This window comes from Hipposideros armiger, unplaced genomic scaffold (genome assembly GCF_001890085.2).
Source record: "Hipposideros armiger isolate ML-2016 unplaced genomic scaffold, ASM189008v1 scaffold_724, whole genome shotgun sequence".
Taxonomy (NCBI): domain Eukaryota; kingdom Metazoa; phylum Chordata; class Mammalia; order Chiroptera; family Hipposideridae; genus Hipposideros; species Hipposideros armiger.
The window spans coordinates 117,368-142,014 of record NW_017732074.1 but is presented as its reverse complement, the minus strand read 5'-3'; the positions used below and the strand labels follow the sequence as shown (position 1 = coordinate 142,014).

General features: G+C 40.5%; 1 protein-coding gene across 1 annotated transcript in view; it reads right to left on the bottom strand.

The window, feature by feature from the left end:
• RYR3 (ryanodine receptor 3) overlaps positions 1–24,647 on the bottom strand; it is a 358,095-nt gene that overhangs the window by 280,619 nt on the left and 52,829 nt on the right. The window contains exons 4-8 of the mRNA XM_019627208.1: positions 17,271–17,345; positions 14,941–15,019; positions 8,908–9,020; positions 7,853–7,952; positions 4,564–4,657 (exon numbers count right to left, since the gene is read on the bottom strand). Coding sequence (XP_019482753.1) covers positions 4,564–4,657; positions 7,853–7,952; positions 8,908–9,020; positions 14,941–15,019; positions 17,271–17,345 — 461 coding nt within the window. The remainder of the gene's footprint in view (positions 1–4,563; positions 4,658–7,852; positions 7,953–8,907; positions 9,021–14,940; positions 15,020–17,270; positions 17,346–24,647) is intronic.

The window sequence follows — 24,647 nt, the reverse complement described above, 5'->3', positions numbered from 1 at the left end:
ACACACACACACACACTGGTCAGCACCAGGCAGGGAACAGGTCCCCAAGGTGGTTGCTCAGACACCGCGGTTTTTCTAAGTCCTCACTGAGTCAACAAAATGAAAAGCAAGAGTCAGAATGAGCCACACTTTCCCCGGTCCTCTTATAAGGGAGAAAAGTGCTAAAGGTCAGGGAACTGCTTGCCATATACATATCACGGAGATTCACGGACCATCAGGTATAAAATGAAAAGGATCGTCTCCATATCCACATCAGGAGTCAAAACAGCCTGGTCACCCATGATCAATCCAGACACTGAACGCTCCAACTCTGTCAGATTAAGTGCCTTGATGTTTTACATCTTTTAAAATGCATTTGTACTTTTCAAACATCTATGCAATACAGTGTGATTTCATTTTCATGGTTCTAGGAAGCTGAGGGTAAAAAGCTTTATGCTCAGTAGGGTTCATGACTTTATTACTGTACTGTTGTCTCTTTTCCTGCAATAAGGATAATCTTTTAGTGTGTTTTTAAATAAATAGAATGTTTATGTTGGAATAATTTGAGATTTACAAAAATGTTGCAAAGATAGTACAGAGAGCTTCCACATAGCCTCACCCAGTTTCCCGTAATGTTATCATCTTATATTACCATAGTACAGTTGTCAAAACTAAGGAACCAACATCAGTATGTCATGACGAGTGAAACTCAAGACTTTATTTGGATTTTACCAATGTTTCCATTTTTCTCTTTCCTGTTCCAGGATCCAATCCAGGATACCACAATGCATTTAGCTGTCATGTCTCCCCTGTTCCCTCTGGTCTGTTATAATTTCTTAGTGTCTCTTTCTTTCCCTGTGACTTTGACAGTTTTGAAGAGTACTGGTCAGGTATTCTGTAAAATGTCCCTTGACTTGGGTTTGCCTGATGTTTATCTGATACTTAGCAAAGTATATTGGTATATTTTTAAAATCTATATAACAGTGACCAACCTCTCTAGACCACAGATTATGAGGAATTAAATGAACTATTCTAGTTTAAGAGTATGTCTCATGAACAGTGATCCCTGGATTACCTGATATACTGAATCCAGGTACTTTTTGAGAATCTTGAGAACTTAGATCAAGACTGATCATTTCACTGCATTTAAATTCACTAATTTAAGTCATTCTTCTACCATAGAGGAGCTGTACATATCACAATGGAATCACTCAGGCCCCAGAAGAGTCTTGATCTAGATTTTTGAGACAATAGGTGAAGAGAAAATGTATAATTACTTTTTTTCTCTGAAGAAATAGTGTAACTATGAGATAGCTGAAATATGGGTTTAGAAGTCAGGCAGACTTGAGTTTGAATCTGTTAGCTGTGTGATCTTGGTCAAGTCCCTTAAACTCTCTGTGCCTCAGTTTCCTCATCTGTAAAGTCTATCTAATGAGGGTACGTAAATCACAGAATAGTTGTGAGAATTTAATGTGTTTTTCTAAAGTAACTAATGTTCACAAAGATGCACCCAGATGTATAAAATATTATATATTGTATATTAATCCAAATTTTGTTTAAATATAGATGTTTGTAAACATGCATAAAAAAACCCCACATTGAACGGCACAGAAACACAATGAAAAACCATAATCACAGCAGTTACCTCTGGGTGGTGGGATTATAGAACACTTTCTAAATATTTTCAAATGTACACATTATTGGGAAATACGTAGTAAATATTAGGAAAGAAATCGTGCATTGCTTTACAGCTCACACACCCAATGTCTCTGTGCCAGGCTCAGAATAGTAATGATACTGCGCTAACCTCCTAGCCATGCAGAGAAATGTGCTGAGATTTTCACTAATGCTTCTCCCTCCTCAGTGAGGGTTGAAGGGATCGCTAAGGTGGAGAGGCTCACCCTAGGTGTCAGGGTTAGAGAACTCTCTCCCTTTGATATCTAAAGAATTCTGGAAGGTTAGTCCTTCCCCCTTAGGGAATGCTGTGGTTTGCTCTGCTTATTCTCTCAAGGTTACAGAAGTTCAAACAACCTGTTCCTGTGCTCTCAAACAATTACCCAAGGAGAGCAGTAGAGTGGGCGGTGAGCTGAGGCGCTTTTGAAAGGCTGGCTGACAGCTTAGCCTTGACTTCAATAGGTTAAGTGACTTATCCCTGGGTGCTTGACAAGCCAGAGGCAGAGCCAAGGATCAGAGCTCAGAATGCTAGATTATTGACTTTGGGTTTGCACCCAAGACAGCCAGCCTCTCTATCTGGCGTCATGCTCTCAGGCTTTAGGAGAAATAGCAATGATTTCTTCCTGAAAGTCAGCCCCATTACAGTGGAATCACTTGCATGCGCTATTTTAGTGTGTTCTCTATTTCCTACTCCTCTGTGCTCTCCCAGATTTCAGTATTCCTGGCCAGTTCTGAAGATTTAACTGATGACACAAGACAGCGATGAGGCTTATCATTCACCTCATTTAGACATCAAATAACGCCAAAGCACCCTGCTTTAAGGGACCAGTTGACACAAAAATTCAAGTTCCAGTATAATGAACAGCTGTTTACTCACCCTTTCATACTGCCTTACAAAGGAAAGGATTTAGCGTTCTTATTTTTATCTCTGAATTTCTTTTTTCCCCCCAAAATACAAATCAGATCCCATGGAATCTTCTTCAGCCAAGGGAAGTCCACCTTTGTTCTTATTTCAATGGTGGCATGCATGCCTGCTTCCCATTTTGGGAATTCCTTTCTATCTGCTGCATATTCTCCAGTGCCTCTGTTCAAATACTTGTCCAGCATTTCTTTTTAGTCAGGATTTTGTTGAACCACTCAACAGGGATGCCCACCAAATGACAAGCTTCTCCAAGCAGGATAGTTTCTGCTCAGACTGCTTCTAATGTGGCTCTAAATTTAATGACAGGTGTGTGTGTATGTGTGTGTGGGGGGTGCATGTAAAAGGGCCCTACACAAGGTTAGTAAATCACTTTTTTCAAATTCCTGTCCTTAAAAGAAGAACAGGAATGGGGAGAAGGAACTAGTGAGTTTTGATGTGTTCCATTTTATATGTAGATAACTCTGCAAACGTCACTCACAAAAACAAACAAACCAAAAAACAACTCAGTTTTTTATCCACCTGCAAACTTTCCCCTGACACAGCAGAATGAAATACTAAAAAGGAAGTATGTATTAGGCTCTTGCATAATTTCAGTTAGAAAAAGGAAAAGAAAATAAAAATCACAACTGAATAGGATCACATGACATTATTTAGAGTAAGGAATACTTAATTCCAAGAAAAACCAGGTTTTTCCTAGCTTCCTTACTCAGAGATAACTGTCAATCATTAGACCAGTGCCAGGGAGGCAGAGAGTGAATCAGGCACTTGCCATAGGTCTGTGCTTTATGTGTCCTAGACACTGCTCTGGGTCACATCTGGTTCCCACGAAGGAATATTCAGAGGACAGAGCAAGTGGGAAGAGACTCAGCATAAAAGATACATATTGCCAATGGGGAGTTTCTCAGGTGTACAATTATCTGTTCAAGCTCTTTGCTCCTGGGGGTCCTTTAGTACATCAAATAAGGAGCCAGCCCTGGTTGGAGAGTCAGCAGTTCTGGCTTTTAGGCTCCCATCTGAAAACAGCCAGTGTGTGACCTTTGAGTAGGAGCCTGACCTAGATGATTTCTAAATTGCGTGGATGTGGTCCCATGTTTCTAATAAAGTAAAAGAAACCATGAACAATGTTCTCACAGGCATGACACAAAAACAAAGAATGCATTACCTCCAAGAAATCAGACTCACTGTTGTCCCAAATTCAGCCTAATTTGGATCTGAGATTTCTAAAATGTATATAAGATTTCTATAGTTGAAGGGGCCAAGCTTTTTTATGTTCTGTTCCTTTGATGATAAACAGAATACTAAAGCACACTTCAGTATGAATTTAAGACTTGTATTAATACCTTCCATCTTTTGGTTTTGAATTTCTGAAAAACACTCATTGAGGGGTCAACTAGAGGACCAAAGAAAGCATCCCCCTCAGCAGCACCCTCTAAATGTTGCCCTTGGCACCATCCCCTGTGCTAAATCCAGCTCTGGTCGGATACTGACATTGGATTTCTCCAGTCTTATTTGGTAATAAGCAAAAGTAAATCCACCTTAATTTCTAAGACTCCACCTTAATTACTAAGCACATGAAAGGGAAACAGTAGAGGTGATTTTCCTGTGGAGAGCCTGATGGATAATTTGTATAAGTGCACAGACCCACTAGAATGATTAGCTTGATGTCCATCACCAAAATGGGTACTTCTGCCTACAATTAATGCTACCTGAAATGCCTGAGAGACAGGAACAACCAAAGAAAATGAAGAGATTTGGAGAGCATTACAGAATTGCTTGCTGAAGCAGCAGCACGTGTATATAGCTATTCCTGTGAGCCAACTCTAGAGTGCTGCCATTCCTGTTTACAAACTGCAACCCATGCTGGAGTGGGGTTTGGCATTGGCCACCACTTACGGAATTCATCTGTGGCCACATCCAAATGCAAACTCTTTAGTCTGTATCACCTGAGACTGGAGACAGGTAGGAGAAGGATGAAGCTTCTGGCTTACCTGTACTGGGAATCATTCTGGTCTGTAGATGGTATCGTCAAACACTCATCATGACCATGGAAAAGACGCACTACATGCCCACCAAGTAGGTATCCTACAAGAGAATTAGATTCTACCATGAACTGATGGCAATGTTAATAAAGAGAATACCAGGTTTAAAAGGAGAAATTCATGCAGGTATGAGTCAGTTATGAAAAACACCCAGAGAGAAGCATTTGGGAAATTATCAATTCCATGAATTCAGGCCTCAGGCAGAAAAGGCAAGAATGTCAAAATAATTCTAACATTGAAAGTTAAACAGAGTTTCAGAATTGAGCAAGTCCAACATCAAAGGGTAAGGTGAAAATAGTGTCAATTCACATCATTGAAAACCAAAAGTAAAATTAAGTTGCTACTGTATGGAGGTTCCTCAAAAAATTAAACATAGAACTACCTTATAACTCAGCAATTCCACTTCTGAGTATTTATCTGAAGAAATTCAAAACACTAATTTGAAAAGATATATGAACCCTATGTTCACTACAGAGTTATTCACAACAGCCAAGATATGAAAGCAACCTAAGTGTCCATCAACGATTGGATAAAGAAGATGTGGTACATTTATACAATGGAGTATTACTCTGCCATAAAAAAAGAATGAAATCTTACCATTTGCAACAGCATGGATGGACCTAGAGGATATTGTGCTAAGTGACATAAGTCAGAGAAAGACAAATACCATGTAATCTCACTTATATGTGGAATCTAAAGAACAAAATAAACAGAAACAGACTCATAGATACAGAAAACAAACTGATGGTTGCCAGGTGGCAGGGGGGTTGGGGAGCTGAGTGAAAAAAAAAAAAAGAAGATAAGGATTTTCCAAATTCTTATGATGTAAATACATCTGACACAAGATTTCTAGAAAAGTTCTTACACTTTCAACTTGTATACTTTGTGGCAAAATTCAAATCAGATTGCAATCATGCAAAGAAAGAAGGTGCTGGGAAGGGGGCTAGCACACTATTAAGAGTTGTCTTAGGAAAAGCTAGCTTTCAAATGCATTTAACAAACACAGATCAAACCTGGACACTATTCCTGCATCAAGGAAAAGGCAGAAAGACATTCCAGTACTCCTGAGTGGACAAACATAGATGCCATTATCAGTAAACTCTTAGCTTTTAGAATAAGGAAAGGAATCTCAATAGCCATGGAGTTCAAAGACAGCTAGGAAGCAATGAGATTCCAGGACATGATGACCAATTAGTCATCATAAATTCTGAGCCTTAATTCAAAGAGCATAGTAGCAGGAGAGGGACCCCAGTCTGAGCTTTATCTTGCACAAATAAATGGATTTTTTTATCCCATTAAATTAAAAAAATGCTCTAGGCTATTCTTCACTCAGGAAACATATGGACTTAATGTGCTCAATGTCTGTATTAGGATTAAAAAAAAAACTCCACATAATTAGATCACTTTAGAGGCTGTCAAGCTATTGTTGTGTTGGTTGGAAACAGTAGGAATAAGTCATGCCAGAGAATAAGAAGGTGCTATCAGTGCATCTTTTACAGGGACAGTCTGATTCTCCCTAATTCATTTTTTTTTCATCTAGGCAAGGCAAGTTTTTCTTAAACTTCTCCCAAATATTCAGAAGTCTTTTTCCAACTTCCCTCTTACTGTACTATTTCCAGTTGCATCTTGCTTTTTTCATTAAAATAATTCATGACATACTGTAGGGGAATTCTTAACAGCCAATTTATTTAGAAAATTGAAACCCTCTCCAATCATGCTCTTGATTAAACTCTCTATCATCTCATGATGGTCAGGTCATGCCCCAGTTGAAGTTCATCCCTTATAGTGCTCAGGCTCCTCCAATCAATATTCTGCTCACACAGAAGAGTACCAAGTACTAGTGCATCACAACATTTCTTCATCGAAATATATCAGGGCAATAGTCAGGAAAGAAGGGTCATGGTGGTGAGGATCACTTATGCTCTCAAGGGCTAAAGTGGGTTCTCACCAGTGGATGCTGAAAGACCACTGTCTACAGGGCTCATAACTCAAGTGAAGAGCTACCCAGGTTATATTACAAGGGCACTCAATACATCTTTAAGGATCTTTCTGGCTTGATTTGCAAACACTTCTTAACTAATCTCCACAAGCCCTCTGTTGGGACTGGGAAATAACTTTATTCCTACGGTGACAATGAAAAATTTAACATGGAGTAGATTCAGTTATAACTTCCTTGGGGAAATATTTAAACCGAGAGTTCTTAATTTCTCACAGAAAGGGAATGATGGACAGTAGACATAGGGTGGTAGGTTAATTTTGTCACAAAAGAAGAGGACTAAAAATATCCTGCCCTTTTAAAGCCTTTCACAGATTGCCAAAAGACTTAAAAATCTGTCATTTCCTGATTATTCAGTTTACCTATGATGTCTTCTGAAACTAGGGTATCACCTTGACACTCTCAGTTTGCCATTTCCAAACATCATATCATAGGAGGGCATCTCCAGTTTGAAACCACTAGGCTCAGGATTAAAAATAGACTTAAACCTTGTGATATGAGTATTTAAAAAAATGTCTGATCTTGCTACAAAGGGCTAGAATGCAATGCGATGACCCACAGGTCATTGACATTTGATTATTCTGCTCAGCTGTGATCTCACCCCTGAGTAAGGTAAGGCCAGTATATTTATTCCATAACCTGAAAGGTGCTCTGACTTTGCCTGGCTCCAAGAAATAGGATGTATCAAACACACTTTGATGATCTTATTTGAAGGGAAAAATAAAATATTGAGAATATTTCATTTATTATTTTTGAATGGTTTTCCATAAATATAAGTAGAAACAAAAAGCAAAATGTACTTTATTATAGAGAAAGTCCTTCTCCCTCCTCTATGGAGAGATGCACTGGGGAGAAATATTAACAACATCATCTTCTTGGCAAATAATCTCCTCTAAAATGGAAGTTGCTGAGGTCTGTACCCTTATAACAAGTAACCATAAATAAAAATGAAAAATCCGTGGGTGACACAAGGTGCATATCCAAGTCCTAAATGCATGTAGTACTAAAGTAATAGTGAGCACTGAAGGATTAAAAGTAATTCCAGGAATGCTCATGTAATCAGAAATCGGGACAGAAAATAATCCATACCGACATCAGAGAAAGGAATTCAGGTGAACTAAAATCATGCTAACCGTGTATCCAGACACTCAGGTGGGAGCTGGGAAGCAGCAGAACATGTCAATATATACAGCACAAGACAGACCAGCAGGCTGAGGGCTGCATGCATATAAAAAAGCACACCTTCTTCGATGCCACTTCCTGAGCACGTAGGATGTACATTCCAGAGTGTCTGCATAAAGGAGGCATCCACTTGTATGGTAGCATTTGATACTGAGAGATGCTGTGGCAGAAACAGAAATGAGACAGGCTTGAACTCACTTGGCCGGTCCTGACAGAAGCAGCTCACCTAGAACTTTAAGGACTGAATGAAACAGCCTTACTGTCCTCTGGCTCTTGTCACATAGCGGTGGGAGATTTCGCCACCCAATCTATCTAGAAGCGGCTTCGAAGTGGGATACTTTATTCAGGGGAGAGGAAGTATTTAGCTCCAGAGGTGACAGACAAATGTTGACTTCATCCTCTCATATCGATCCCTGATTCAACAGGAAATTATGGAATGACTATCCTTGATAGGCGAAGGGAACTCACAAATGGAAGAATTACTGCAGCCTTCGGCCCAGACAATGTAAAATCTGCCAACAGGATTGGTGCTAAGAAGCCTAAAAACTTAGCCCTGGCAATTCTGATCTTCAGGCATCACACACACACACACACACACACACACACACACACACACACACACACACACTCGCCAAAGGCTTGGTGTCAGCGATGCTTGCCTAGTTACTCATCCCCAAGTGCAAAATCTCACCTGCATCTTCCCACTGCTATGACATCTCCCACACGCTGAAACATTTAAAATCTTCTAACTCCCATGTAAGTTTATTTTTCTATATCCCATTCTTTTGGGCTTGTTCTTCACTGGACAAGAGCTCAACAGTGTGGTAAATTCACAGTAGTGGTAGCTAGTGGGTAAATAGTTGGCTTTACTCTGGAAGTGTTTGGGGCATTTTAGCAGAGATTGCTGGGCATAGTACCTTAATCTGAAAGGAGAACTCACAGTTAAATTCCAGGCCCTGTGACCACCTGTCAGGGGAAGGGATTTAATCACGGCTCAAGGACACTGTGTGAAGACAACTTGTCCTATGCATCCTGTGTGACTGTCAGCCTTGGCCGACTGCTCCTAAAGGGAAATACTCTGAAGATGAAAGATGCCTGTGTTAGGAGGTACTTACAAGGTATCTTTCAGAGGACACGCTGACGAGGATGAGGTCATCTCCAATTCGGACTTTTTCTCCCTCAGACCGCTGTTTGGAAGCAGGATGCATGGTCCACCAACAGGCTTCTCCTACACAAAAGCTCCTCGAGTTAGTCATTGCTCCATAGAAGCCAGTGTCCCTATTTGCCTTCCTTCTGATGATAAACTATCTCCCCGCCGCCTTCTCTCTCTCATGTATGCACACATCCACACATACTCCAGACCTCAATTTCCATTTATCTATAAGCATTCTAGTTATGTCCACATCTGTCCTTGCCTCTGTGTATCATTTTCCTTTTCTCTCGAGACAGAAGACAATATTGGGAAAGATTATTGGAGGCCAGAGAATATAGACGCCTTTGAGTGTTTTTAACACATATAAAAAAAATTCTTTCTTCATAGACACAAATCTTTAAGAATTGACTTCATTGGTTGACTGACCACTTACAGACTTTTATCTTTGCTTCTACCCCCATGAAATTCTACTAAAACACCAGTACTTCTAGTAAAAATAATCAGAGATTTTTCACGAGGCCTAAATCCACAAGGACTAAGACAGCAGGTGTGAAGTTGATACTAATGAAGTGAATTTGACATTTTGGAAAAAAAGCAGATAGGTGCTTTTCACCAAAAGAAAGCTAAAACTCAAGACTTTGCGTAAGAAAATGGAGGAGAAGCCACTCTCAAGAAGTCAGGCCATTCCTGCTGCATATTCCCTAGAAAGTCTCTGGAAAAGGAGTTAACAGTTCCCTGTGAAGGCAACAGTGGAGAAGCGGGTTGAAAACAGGAGGACCGGCTGAAAGTGTTAAAGGAACATTTAACCCTCTGCATCCTTTTTTCTGTCTTGCATCATCAGATGGGAAATGCTTCCTCTCCCACTCTACAGAAGATCAGAAGTTATATCTACGGAATGAGAAACCATCACAGGTCTGGTTTTGGAAACACCAGGCACTGTCTAACAAGAAAGTAAAGAGTATTGCTGAAAATGGACAATAACTAACATTTAACATCCTAATTTGTAAAACCCCAGCTCCCTTCTCTTTGCCTCCATCTTTCAGCTTCCAGAATGCCATATTAAAGTTTCCCAACACTGAAAGGCAAGCACTTGCAGATTGAAAAGGCCTACAGAGTGCCTAGCACAGTGGAGGAGAGAGCGCCACACCAGGGTCCATTCCTGTGAAGACCTGGAACAGAAAGGATCCATGCCCAGACGTACCACTGTAGAATTACAGAGGTACCACTGTGGAATTACAGGCATCAAGGAAAAACAGAAGATCTAAGTAGCTCTCAGAAAAAAACAAACAGGTCACACACAAAGGATTGGGAATCAGAGTACAGATATCTCAACAGCCAGACTATAAGCTAGGAGAAAATAGAAGAAAACCTTAGGGATGCTGAGAAAAAAAAAATGTTTTCCAATGTAGAATGCTGTGAATTAACTGTGAAGATGGAATGAAGAAATTTCCCAGGAATCTTTTCTGTAAAAGCTACTGGATAATGGACTCCACTGAAGTGAGGTGGTAAACCAAAAAGGGAGAAAAACATGAGCGCTAGGAACCATGAAATCTAAGAGAGAGGCAAAGGGAATTTCCTGGATGATGGTGGATGTTTCTGAGAAGATGAAACTGATAGAACAGTTGATGTGATTGAATCTAATCAGGTGAGACTTTCAGAGTTTAGAAATGAGTGATTGTTTGGGTCATAGAAAATAAAACAAACAAATAAGGCGATTATTAACTACCGGAAAACTCAAAAGTAATACAATCACGTAAACTCATCCTCATATTTCATGAGTCTCACTTGCAAATAAAAGTCTCAGTCATACCAATGTAAGTAGTTAATATTGATTTGGTAGTTACATAAAATATAGCTGTAAAATATTGGGAGGGTGGAAAGAGACGACTAGGACGAATGGGAGCACTAAATTTTTATTTTTCACTTAGGGCCATCAATAGATAATACCTAATCTGGAAAGAATACCTAAAGAGCAGTATACTATATTATTCACAGACAAATGGTGAACAATCCTAGAGTACTGACAGTAGGTGGCCCAGAGAGGCAGCCATCTAGGACAGGGAGAGGCAGGGCAGGGCACTGATCTCTTCAACAAGCCTAGGAACCCTATTTCTTTAAACTATGTACAGGGATTATTTCGATTAAATTTTGATTAAACTAAAATTTTCATGACAAAAGACATCGGAAGGGGGAAAGGGTACTTCTATCCACATGTACTCTGGCCCACCAAGGGCATTCGGGAGAAAGTGGGTCCTAAAGAGGCACCCGGGGAAGAGTCTACTCGTTCTTCTACCCTCTCCCGGGAACAGCACTGTTCCCAGAATCAGCAGACTATGGGGCCAGTCGATGACCCTAAAATACATAATAGCACTATTAGTGTTTTTATTCTTTTCATATTTCTTTCCTCCTAAGTCTAATTCTAAAGCTATGTCTGAGTGCTAAAAAAATGACACCACCCCAACAAAATGCCTTTAAAAAGAGAAAAGAAAGAAATCAGTAACCAAAATCAAGGCAAAAGGATCTCCAGCTCTGTTAAGTAAATCAAACCACTTCTTATCCGCTATGCAGGGGGAATTCCAGGATAGCTCAAGAAACAGCCTCCAAACTTCTTCTCACATTCTCCTAGAGATTCAACTCCGCTATTGGGCATTTCACGTGTTTTCAGCTCAGAAGAGGTGTCTGAGCTAAGCATGCGCTGATAGAACGACCAGGTAGGAAACAGAATGCTTCTCTGTTGGCTTCTGAGTGAATCTCCAAGTGAGAAGACGCACCCCAGGCAGCACTGAAACTTGTATGAGCTGTACACGCATTCTCCTTCTCCCTCACAAATACCAAGCTAGCCTTCCTCAAGGAGAATAAAAAACAGGTTGGGGGTGAGGGAGGTAAATTGAATTATTTTAGGCTCTAGGTTCTCATAAACACCTGGTCAACTTGTCCTACCTGTCTTCTGCCAGAGTCAGCTTCTGATCAGCCAACTTGACCTTGGGTTGGTTCATGTGTTTCTCTAGTCTGTCAGCAGAATTCACACCAAATCTGATTTTTAGGAATTTAGAAAAGACTGCTGGAAAGAATAATATTCTCTGCTGCAATTTTCCCTCTGTTTATACTGGAGGCTCTGATAATTAAATAAAATATAGTTCCTGAACACATGACCAGAAAGTGCTATTTCTCAATTTCTCCCCAACTCTCAAAAGTCTCAAGTCACTTTATCAATGCAAATAGAATGGCCACATATGACTTTTCTGATTATGTGCTCCAAGACTGACAGCTGGTTTATATTTAGAGGCTGACTTACACTCAGCGATGTGGTACTTCACTCATTTTGTAATCTTCAAAAAAGGTTGACAACAACTTAGAGGAAATGATATTTTAAGAACTAATACTTTAGCTGAAAAAAAGCAACCTCAAATCAAATTCAAATATAATCTGATTTTAGGAGGAAAAAAACAGTGGGCAGAGGCAGGCCTGCTTTTCTGCTTTGTACAAAAAGAAGGGGCAGAGAAAAAGAGTTTCTCCTCAGGCATTCTCAGGCACCACTGCACATGTTACAGAAACAGCAGGTGCACATGGTTTAAACTCCAGAGTTCTTTTTCTCCATCATCTGTAAAATCAGCCAACCTGGATCTCTCCCATATGAACTGACACAGGTTGAGAACAGCCACATGGACTTGTCCTTCTATTGCTGCCCAACAATGACATCTCCTCCTCCTATTCTGGGGAGAATGTTATGACATGACAGACTGCATCCAAGTGAGACTCTTCCTGCAGTGTGATCTAGGCTGTTTTCTCTTTCCTGGCCTCACTTTGCTTCTGCCCCATTTCCAAGCCTGGGGCTTCAGCTTTAGAGGAGGTTCTACCCAACATCCTTCCAGTAAATTATACCATTTGGCTTGAGTTCACCTGAATCCATTTCTGCTGTTTGCTACCAAGAATCCTGGTCAGGGCCGGCCGAGTGGCGCGATGGTTAAAAACTGTCTTGGGATGCCAGAGGGCCCTGGTTCGGATCCCACATATGAGGGCCAGTGACACTGCCCTCTGCAGCTAAGATGCTGAACAACAGCTCAACCTGGAGCTGGGCTACCGTGAGTCGCCGGCGACGGCGTAGGCTGCAGCCCCTGTGGCAGTGGGTTGCCATGGGCTACTGTGTGTAGCCAGCAGCCACTGTGAGCGGCTGTCCAGAAGCCGGTGACTGACCTGCCTTGCCCAGGAAGAGCGCAATGGTGGTGCCAACTTGGGCCAGTGAAGCAACGTCCTCCACAACTAGACTGAAGAACAAAATGACAGCAACTTGTCTGTTCCCCTTCCCCCAATTCCCCAGCGCTGTTCTCATCACCCCAATTTCCCAATAAAAATCTTTAAAAAAAAAAAAAAAAGAATCCTGGTCAACGCATAGCCCACCTCTAAGCAGAGCAGAGATTCCATATGTAATGCCCTTGACAGATGGTCCGATTGCCCATGGATATGTCCAGGGACAGGGAGCACTCTCCTAAGGCCACCTGCTCCTCTGTTGGATAATTGCAGATATTACAAAGTGGTTTCCTTTACTGAGGTGAAATGTATATGTCCTTTCAACTTCTATGCATTGATCCATTGGTCTTGGGAATAACCAACAGCAAGTTGGTCCCCTCTTTCATCTTGTAACTATAAATTATAAATATAACTACATATAACTATATATAGAACTATAGTTATCCTGCCAATATTTTTGACTAAACTAAAAAAAAAATATGATGTATATAGCACTGGTGATAAAGGACAATTAAATGACATTAAATCATATAGTAAGGACCATATTTTTTTATTACTCCTTTAAGCCTTCTAATTCTATCAGAGAAATTTTTCAGTTTGGAGCTTGTGTATCATTAACACTTTTCTAATATTTGCCAACATCTCTTCCATTATTTAATGACCTGGGTTTCTTTTCATTATATTTACTTTTATGGCAAGCAATACCAGTTTTCTACTTATAGCAATGTTATAAGCTTTGTTTCTAAAATTTTAAATATAACAGTAAGTAAATTTAAAGAAAAATATCAAGTAAATTAGAGTATAGGTGATGCATCGGAAGGACAAAAACTATGGTGGTGGATGTCATCGACAAACATTTGGAAGCACTGCTTTAGAAACAGCTGGTTGACTGAAGAAAAAAAATGGGGCTATTCCTCCATATCTCCGAGAAGGTAAAGGGATTAGAAAGTACAAATTAGTAGCCACAATATTGCCATGGGGGTATGAAAGACAGTTCAGGGAATATAATCAATAATGTTGCAAAGATTTTGTAGCGTGTCAGATGAGCACTTATCTTATTAGAGAGACCACTTCATGGATGGTGTAGATGCCTGACCACTGCACTGTACACCTGAAGCTAAAGCTGAATAATATTGAATGTCACTATAATTTATATATATAGTGTGTGTATGTGTGTCACGGGATGTGGAGTACAGCATAGGGAATAGAGTCAATGGAATTGTAACAGCTATATATGATATCACAGGGGTAGTAGATTGGGGAAGGGGGGTTATCACTTTGTGAGGAGTGTAAATGTCTAATTATTACATTGTTTTGTACACCTGAAACTAATAAAGAAAAAAAAACAGGTAAAAAAAAATGGGATTACTCCTTTGAGCTAGATACTATCCTTCATTATGTCAGCCCGTATTATGCTATCTTTGTTTTCTTAGCAGTTATGCATGACCATTGGGTTTATCAGGAATAACTTCTCTACTTATTTTCAGTACTTAACCCTAAACAATTGTTTTTCTTTGAGACTGGCAGATTGTGGTTAAAGCATTATGTTCTCTTATTCTTAGTTTCTATGTTTCCATCATACAGTCTTTCTTTATCATTCTTCAGAATCTTTTCAGACCTATTTCTTGACCCCACTGGTTAGTTGGTTTGGAATTCCCAATCCCAATGAATAACATATTCAGCCTCCTTCTCAAAAGTCCTTCGGCCAAGACCCCACTGAGCAGGTGATCTGGGAATGTTGACTTACCTGAGGCATGTTCCCGTAGACCTACATCAAAGGCAAGTTTATCTGTCTGGGATCTTGATGTAGTCAAACATGTTAGATACTGTAAAACAAGAGCAGATGCTAGTGAAGTCAGGTCTTGGCATCTCACCACTAGTTGGCTTCTAGTTGTCAACGTCAACATTGAGTGACTGGGCCACAGGCTAATCTTGTTCATTATTATAATGGTTTGGAATATACTTTTATAATATATTTAAAACCTCAAAGATGTTCTTACCTGACAACCCAGTGACTTAACTTATGGGACTGTGCGTTATAGAAATAAGTTTGAAATATTAAATATGCTTTAGTTCAAAGATATTCTGAGAAAGCTTCAAATTGGGAACAATATAAATGGAACATAAATGACCAACAGTAATGGAAGGATTGATAAACTCTGGGACTTCATTTTATGGAATATTATGTTACCTTCAATTGCATTTATCAAGAGTGTGTAAGAGTGTGGACTACAAAACAGTATATTTGTAAAGTTAACACGTATGCAAAATCTAAATGCCTAGCAACCAGGCTAAAAGAAATTACACCAAACTGAGAGCAGAAGTTATTTTTTGATGGGGGGAAGACCCTGATGATTCCCACATTTCTATTTATTCTGTTTTTCAAATTTTCTATGAGCTTTAAAACTTCTCAAATAATGTTTTTTTTTCAATTATAAAAATACAGGTGCATGTAAAACTTAACAATGATTTTTAAAATAATTTACTAAAGAAAAAAATTTTAAAAACCCACAGTTTGTTCTCTGTCTCCTCTATTGAAAGGCACAGCCGCTGACCTTACAATTATACTGGGAGGCAGTTTTGCACTTGAAACGTGCTTTCTGGGTTATACTCCTAGTTCTCTGCAGCAGGAAAATAGAGAATCATTGCATTATACAGAGTCATATCACACAGGCTTTTCCCTCAGTGTTGGTCCTAAAAGGAACTAGCCAGTATAGAGCTTATGTTAACTGTAATGGTATCTTTGGGGGATGGGGGGAGGGAGGCGTGGGACAATAAATCTAATGATAAATAATGTAAACCTTCGTATCTCTACCACAGTGTTAGCCTGAGGTTTCAAGGCCAGGAGAAGAGTGCTATTTGAGGCTTTGTTTATTCTATTTTGGTAGAAAATGAGAGGTATTAAGGTTTTATTACCCTATGGATAAGCACCAGAGCCTGCAAGATAAATGATTGCCTCTCACTTCTGAGACTGTAAGGTACAAAGTCTCCCCATGCTAAACGTCCCTCCCTGTCTCCTCAGATCCTCTTCCATTTGGTCATTGTTGTTCTCTGTCCTTTGTCATGAAGGACTACAACAGATGAATGTTCACGCCGAAAAGGTCAACGTCTTACCAGCACTCAGGAAAAGAAATGCTGCAATAAATAATTTACGAGGCAGCCTCGGCTCCAGCTGCCAATTTGATAGTTCAGGCTTTGAGATGAACTTTGCAGCATGGGGCAGGTATAAATGTGTGAGAACAAAGTCTTGAATGAATGGAACCATGTTTTCCACTGGGGACAGAGAAAGAAGGCAAACCTTCCTTACACTGATATCAAGTGAGGATGATACGTGTAGGGACTGGGAGTAAACGTTACTAGAGCTGGCACATATTTAAGTTGACTGAGATCACAGTATTCTCCTTAATACTCCCTGCGAAGGATCTGTAATATCTGCATTTTACAAATTTATTTAAATCTGAAAAAATTTTTCAAGTGACATTGAGTTTTCACCGTTTGGGTTAATTCTGGTTCTGGATTCCTAATTAGTTATGGCCTGCTCAGCTTTCTCCTGCCTCTGGATTAACATAGCATAATACTTTCAAATTCTTCCAGGACTGAAGGCAACAGATATCATCCCATTTACGTTAGCTAGTAGAGGAGGAGAAATTTCACAAAAACCCCATTTGATTGATTTTTTTCTTCTATGCTCGTTATCCTTGTATAGTCAAGAAATCAGTTATCCCACAGTTTACTTGATCATCAACTCAACACATCTTTATTGAGCACCTAGTATGTCAAGGTAGTTGACATACTTGGTGGGATTAGGTTGAAATTTAAAAAAAGAGAGACATGGTCCTTTTCCTCATGGCGTGGGGAAGACAGTGGTCAGACATTATTCAAATACAAATATATATCCACAAATGGAGATGTTATAAGAAGGAAATGCTAAGACAATAATATGCTATAATTATTTACATTCCGTATTACTCCTGCTGTTAAGCTGACCTAGACACTTGCTGGTTTCCTGTCCTTTCTCCCCTCTTCCTCTTCCCCTTCCTCCTTGAATGGCGAAAGCAGACACCCAGATGTGCTTACCATTCCGCTGAAAGAGTGTCGTAGGAGAATCGCGTGGCCATACAGCAGGGTCCTGTGGCCACCCCCTTGTGCTGCCTGTAGAAAAGGAGGAGGAAAAATGTCAGGATGGGCCAGCTGTGGCTTCTCTGAGAGCCAAGCAGCACAAGAATTCTAGAAGACAAACTACCAAGAAAAGATGCATTGCAATGCTCCCAAGGAATTCATCCTAAAAGCGAGTGGCCAGCCTACGGGAGGGGGTAGACTGGTGACCACAGCCATGCAACATCCTTGGGAGAGGGTGCAGGGAGAGGGCCGAGCCTCTTCCCCAAAATGGCCCCTGCCTGGGATCAGCAGAAACCCAGGGCTGTTCTACCAGAGAAGCATGGAAATGAGATAGGTACTGCTTACCTTCCTTTGAAACTTCTCAGAAGCATTCAGAGTGAGAGAGAGAAACAAATGTGCTGTAACTACAGCCTAGCAACAGAAAGGCAGGTTGGGCAGGCATACGATCACATTCTGTGCCTTGCTGTCTTTTCCCTTCAAGGCTCTGTCTTATGCCTTCTGCCCACACACTTACATGTACCCTATTTATCCAGCTCTCACCAATGAGAGATGGCTCTGAAATCAGGACGTTAAAATGGCAACTTATACAGAAATAGATAATTCAGTCAAGTGACTATCTTAGGTACCTTCACTGCCTCACTGGGCAGCTCCATTTTGGCCATTTAATCAGTGGCAGCCCTACCAGAAGGAGAGGGAGGCACACGAGAAGAGACAGCCCACTGGTGTCTGCTTCCTACTTTCTCCCTTAGTTTGATTCACATATCACTATCTCAACTGAATAGTCCATGATATGAGACAAAACTATTGTTTATTTGAGTTATAGGTGAGTAGGTAACATGGAAAACTGAAATCTACAGAAAATTCTATAGTTTTTTTGGCATCGACATTTTTCAACCTTTTACCTAAATCTCTCCCTGTCCCGTTAACCTGCCCTCAAAGACAGTGAATTTTTTTTGGGGGGGACCACGTACCCCTTTTAGGAAAAAATATTAACACACAGGTCCCCATCCCCAAATACACACAAGAAGAGAATCCAAAGCCTGAGATTAAAATTAATCATAAAGAGAAATTCTAACACTTTCCTTCTATATGCCAAGGGCACCTTTTATGCACCGTATCTTATTCAGAGCTCCAGACTCACAGCCCAAGGGGCTGGTCTGAGGCTCTGCCCCTCTCCCGTGTCTGCCCTCCATCAAAGCCATGAGCAATGGAGGGAAAGCCGGTGGTATGGAGAGAAGGCAAGGGTTTGGATACTAGAGCCTGGAGTGATTTTATTTCAACTCCACTTGGATTAAGAGAATCCCTCTGTCAAGGAGATGATTTTTTTATGTCATACAACGAGCCTAAAGAAAAGACAAAAGAGAAACATGGCATCATGTTAAAAAAGAAAGCCAATAATTATGTATAACTGTGGCTGTGCTGTTTTTACAACTATGGAGATATGTAAGTGCTCTCCAGGCTTTAATACTATGGAGGAATTAAATGTTCTTCACAATATTTCCAAATTTCTTGCAATCATTTGAACTAACTTTAGTTGCTGTATTTACAAATGTGTCAACAGCTTACATTAAAATTAGCCATACTAAATAATTTTCACATCTTGTCAGTCTAACTGAAGTTTTTCCTGTACATTTGTGTTATTACAAGGTCACCGATAGCTCATGATGGCTTAGGTCGTAAGTGTATGCTCCCAAACTAGTCCTATGTCTCCAACTGAACGACAGAGTAAATTATATTTCCTGGTGTTGCTATCAACACCTTCGTTTCTATCAACGCTGTGAATAATCATAAGAGTCAAGAGTTGCTGGCCCCCAAAAGAGGCACTACTGGAAACATCTGGCCCTTGTGTCCTTTATTATGGCGACAACAGAAAAGCAACGCAACTTCAGTACCCCACTGGGACTGAGCGGGACATCACTGCAGAACCCTGGAGGCATCACAGCCAAACTCTTCCCCCCGCTAAGGCAGTGGTGCTTAGATGCCGGTGTATATCTGCTGGTTAAAACGCGGGCTGCTGACCCCTCTCCACGGTGTCTGTATCATTATGCCTGGAGGGGAGCCTGAGAACTTGCATTTCTAACAAGTTCCAGGGGACATGACACCAACGCAGCTGGTCCAGCAACCACATTCTGAGAACCACTGCTTTAAGGAGTCATCAAGCTTCAGTGCTAGCAGGGCAGGGGGGCTCTTTCTGCAGAAGCTTTGATAACCATCATGTTGCTAAGAGCTACCACTGGGCACACGCTATGCGCCAGGTGCTTTGCATCCCATCATAGCTCAGTCTCATAACTTTCCAAAGTAGAAATGGTTTCCCCCATTTCGAACGTGAGGAATTTGAAGCTCAAAGCGGGTAGGTATCTTGCTGCATGTCACCCACCTGAATGGGGTGGTGGTGGGAATTGGACTCCGTGTTAGCTCCAGAACTGAGCCCCTTTTGCTTCACTTTTCATAATATATTCATTAGCCTACTGCACACAAAACCAGTGTACAAAGCACCAAAGAATAGGATACAAAGATACTTCTCCGGCTCCTTAATGAAGGGGAATTGATATAGCTGGAATTAAATGAGCTCTAATTATATGGCAGGCACAGAGCTACACTAAGTGTTGTACATGAATCAACTCATTTTATCGTCTTAATTAGTGCTATGAAGTAACTATGGTAATTATCTCCATTTTACAGCCAACACAAACTGAGGCTTAAAGAGATTAAGTCATTTACTTAAACTCATCCAGGTTCCAAGTGCAGCATTGGAATTTAACAAACACAAGGGACTTAGCCATATGTTACATTGGCTCCTGTGTAGTCTCATAGGGGAGATAAGACTTGCGCATCAAAAATCATGTTACAAATAGAAATGATATTTCTGTTAAAAGAGTTACAGACACAAAGCACTGGAATAGACCAGGAGGGTGTTACAGAAATAGCCTTATCAAAAAGGTAGGCCATAACAGTCTGCCAGGACTGCTGACATGTAACGATGCTAAGAAAGAGGAACCCACAAGGGGGGAGGCCTGGAGGTGGGAAGTAGGAAGTGCATGTGGAGACTAGTGGATATTTCAGAGATTAGTGTTGGGGTCCATGAATGGGACCAGCCGGCAACAAATCAGGACACAGGTGCAGGGAGGTCAGATGATGAAGGGCTATGACTGTTCCACAGCTAAGGGGACACTGGTGTAGGTTTTGGAAAGGAGAGTGCCACCATCAAAACTGTGTCTTAGGAAGATAACCTTGACTGCAAAATGGTGGGAAAACTCCGGAGTCTCAAACCCTAGAGCAGCGGTTCTCAACCTTTCACAGGGGTCGCCTAAGACCATCGGAAAACATATATTTTCCGTCTCCATCCGTCTCTAGGCGGGTCCGCCCACATGCAGATACGCCCACATACGAGTACCCGGTGACCCCTGTGAAAGGGTCATTCGACCCCCAAAGGGGTCGCGACCCACAGGTTGAGAACCGCTGCCCTAGAGGCAGAAACGGTTATTCTCTCAGTTTCCACGACAACGTAAGGAAAGCATGGAGACCAAAAATCTTGGAGTCGTCTTTTACTCCATTCTCCCTCTCATGCCCCACACTCTATCCAAAGCCCCTTTGGTGCCACCTTCTAAATATGTTCTGTATCCAATTACTCAGCACCCTGCTGCTACCAGCCTAGTCCAACCTACTGCCCTGTCTCACCTGGACTACGATGATGGCTCTAACTGTGCTTCTTCCTGTGCCCTCCCCCTCTTGTATTCTGAGTTAACATAGCAGCCAGAGCTGTCCTTTTAAGACCATCAATGTCAAGCACATCACGTTGCTTTCTTGCTCAACCACGCCCGCCCCCATCACTTCCTTTCACACTTGGAAGTACCATCCTCACTATGATCTGGGCAATAGGGAGTTGGCACATTTTCTCTGTAAAAGACCAGGTAGTAAATATTTTAGGCTTGGCAGGATGCATATGCTCTCTGTTGCAGTCTTCTCTATTTTCAACAACGCTTTCAAAATTTAAGAACCATTTTTACCTAGAGGGCTATACACTAAACATGCTACATGCTGGACTTGGCCTGCTGGTTGTCCTTGCAAATCCATCCCCTACTGACCTGGTTCCCTTCCACCTCTCCAACTACATTGTTTACCAGGCGCTTACTCCCCATCACTCCCTCTCTGCAGCCACATGGGCTCCTCTATTCATCAGACACGCTCGTTCCCTCTGCACAGCCTCTGCATGGCCTCTGCTCATGAGTTTCCCTCTGCCCGGCCTCTGTTCATGAGTTTCCCTCTGCCCGGATGCTCTCCCTTCCATGTTCTCAAGGCTCATCCCCACCTTTTTATCAGTTCCGTGCTCAGATCTCATTAGAGAAATGCTCTCTTATCACCACTTCTAAAGGAACAATCACCCTTACTCTACCTCATTTTTCTGCTTTATTATTCTCATGGCATTCATTATTAGCTGGTATGCATTCATATGTTTTTTTTTTAATGTGCCTTTATCCTCCGTCCCCCTAGAGCATGAGCACCAGGAGTTTTTGTTGTGTTCTCTGCCACATCAACATCCCTTTTATCGGTGCCTGGCAAATAAGATGCACTCATTTTCATATTTCATATTCCTATTTCCTGAATGAATGAGGAATAATTGGAGGACATGGTCTTTTTGTCTCCCTTTTGCAAATGTGAAAAGAAAAACTTTCCCATGGTCATCTTGTAAGCAGTGAGCTTGGATTTGAATTTGGGTCTATCTACAAATGCTACTAACCCTTTTCACTATTTGATGCTAATTCTAGAAAAACATTCCAGGAAAGAGGTGATGCTTTAACTAGAAGCCTGCATGGATCAGCTCACAAGGAGGTATCCAGACCTCAAGACCATGAGGCTTTATCAGAGTGGCGTTCCTGTCTCTGCCACATGTGACCTTGGCTGCCGTCACTCATGAGAGAATATTTAGTACCAACTCACAGGATGGGGCTGGGGCAGGGCAAAGCTGGTGCTGTGCACTGATGCCATGTCCAGAGGAAAAATGTCCCACTAGATCATTAATTCAATCTTGCTGTAATTTCAAAATTAATTCTGTCACTGACGTTTCTTTTGATGGTTCCCAGAGGACACTGCCTCCCTGTAAGACAATCCTGATATAGCAGCAAAGGACGGGGGACTACTCTGTTTCTCTCCTGCCATACAGAAGTGTTTCAAGACTGTTAGATCTCTAAACCACCTTCTTTTATAATCTGGAACCCCAAATTCCACACTGGGTATCCCAGGCTCTAGGAAGCCCCCTTGCTGAATTTATTATAATCTATGAAAGTTTCATGGGCCACCTTCCTGAGAGGACTTGTAGGGCTTGTCATCATTTTCTGGATATGTGCTTTCATTTTCCTTTCCTTCCCTACCCCACTTCTGTTCCTCTCCTTTAGGTTATCCAAGAAAGACGCCTTTCTAGAAGGCCACAGAGCAATATTTCTTGAACATGCTGGAGGCCATTTACGTTGTTTGGGATGTTTACTTTGACACAAGTGACAACTAAATAATAATGATGCCATGTAAGAAGAAAAAAACAACAATAACACCTAATAATAGAAACAAAAACAACTCAGTATTTTCAGTTAGAAAACATAATGAAAGATTCTACTCATCACTGCTATAAAGTATCACATTTTTAGGAATTTACTTAATGAGCTAAACCTTCAAAATGAAACCATAAACCTTTATCCTATAAAATGAAATTTGATTTGGTGAAGTGGAAAGGTGTACTTTGTTACAGAATGAGAATACTGGTAATATTTATTAATGCTTATTCTTCTAAATTTAACTTACAGATTTAATGCAGTTTTAATAACAATTCTAATAGGGTGTATTGGGATTCAACAAAATTAATCTGGAAATGTACACGATAAGAAGTTTTTATTCTAAAAAGGAACCAAGTTTTAGTAAATGGAGAAAAATTAATTCATTCTGATAATGGCTCAAAAGAATGTGGCACAATACAAGCAGTACACAAACAAATGTGAAATGTAGCATATGATAAAGCAGATTTTTAGTACAATGGGTGGAAGGTATGACTATTGAGAAAATGTCTCTATGATATGTGGACAGCAAATCAGAAAAGCATTCAGTAAGATCTACAGGAAATATAAAAGATAGATTCTGGGTGGATAATAGAGTTAGATATTTCATTTGAAAATTAAATTCTAAAACAACTAGCATGTAATAAATAGTTCACATTCTTTTAAAGACTAATACTTACCCATGCTTTGAAGTGACAGATGAACTCAAGGAAACAAAAGACAGATTGTACCAAGATTACTAAACTTCAGAACAATGGAAACATCAACATTTAATAGACTACAGATATTCTTTGTATCACTTTGACAGAAGGGTTAACATCTCACCGAAATGTAGGAAAAAAAAAACAACCCAACAAGTATCAAATAAAGAAATAGGCAAAAGATATGAATAAGTGATTCATATCAGGAATACAACTAAAACATATGGAGAGATTTTATCTCTTTTAGTAATAAAGGAATGACAATTAAAGCAACTTTGATATCATTTTACATCACTAAACTTGCAAAAAATGAGGGAAAAAAACCCTAATGTTTTCAGAGTTGCAATTTAGCCAGTGTGATCTAATATAAGATGACATTGAGTAAAACTCTTGCAAAATAATATGGTAATATATAAGAGAGTCATAAGAAGTTCCTAATCTTACTGTAGTAATTCCACTTCTGGGAATAATTCAAGAGAAGTAAAAAAAAGTGTGCACACTGCTGTGATAAGAGCATTATAACGGGGGACCAACAAAAACCCTGGAAAGAACCTAAGTATCTTCTAGTGAATCACAAGGCTTCTTCAGAGGTTCTATCCTGTAACCATTAAAGACAATTACAGAGGCTAATGGAAACACAGAAGATGTTTGATATACCACTGTGAAAAAGGCAGAAAGCAAAATACCTGCAATAATTTTATATATGCAAGAATGATAAGGAAACGTATACAAATGAAAGAGCCATTCGGTTGGTTACAGAACTATTGGACTTTTCCAAAGTTTTCTTTAACACGATGGTCACATGATCATGTCAACAAATAGTGTGTGTGTAGAGGCAACAATATGCTGTGTGTATTTATGGAAATGGAGTGCTATGAAAGTGAGACTATTCATTAAAACTTCAGTTACTCAAGGTGTCTGTCATTCATTTGCTGGAATGCTCAGTAAAGGATTCTTTGCGGGCCGGCCGAGTGGCGCGATGGTTAAGAACTCGCTTGGGATGCCAGAGGGCCCTGGTTCGGATCCCACATATGAGGGCCAGTGACACTGTCCTCCACAGCTAAGATGCTGAACAACAGCTCAACCTGGAG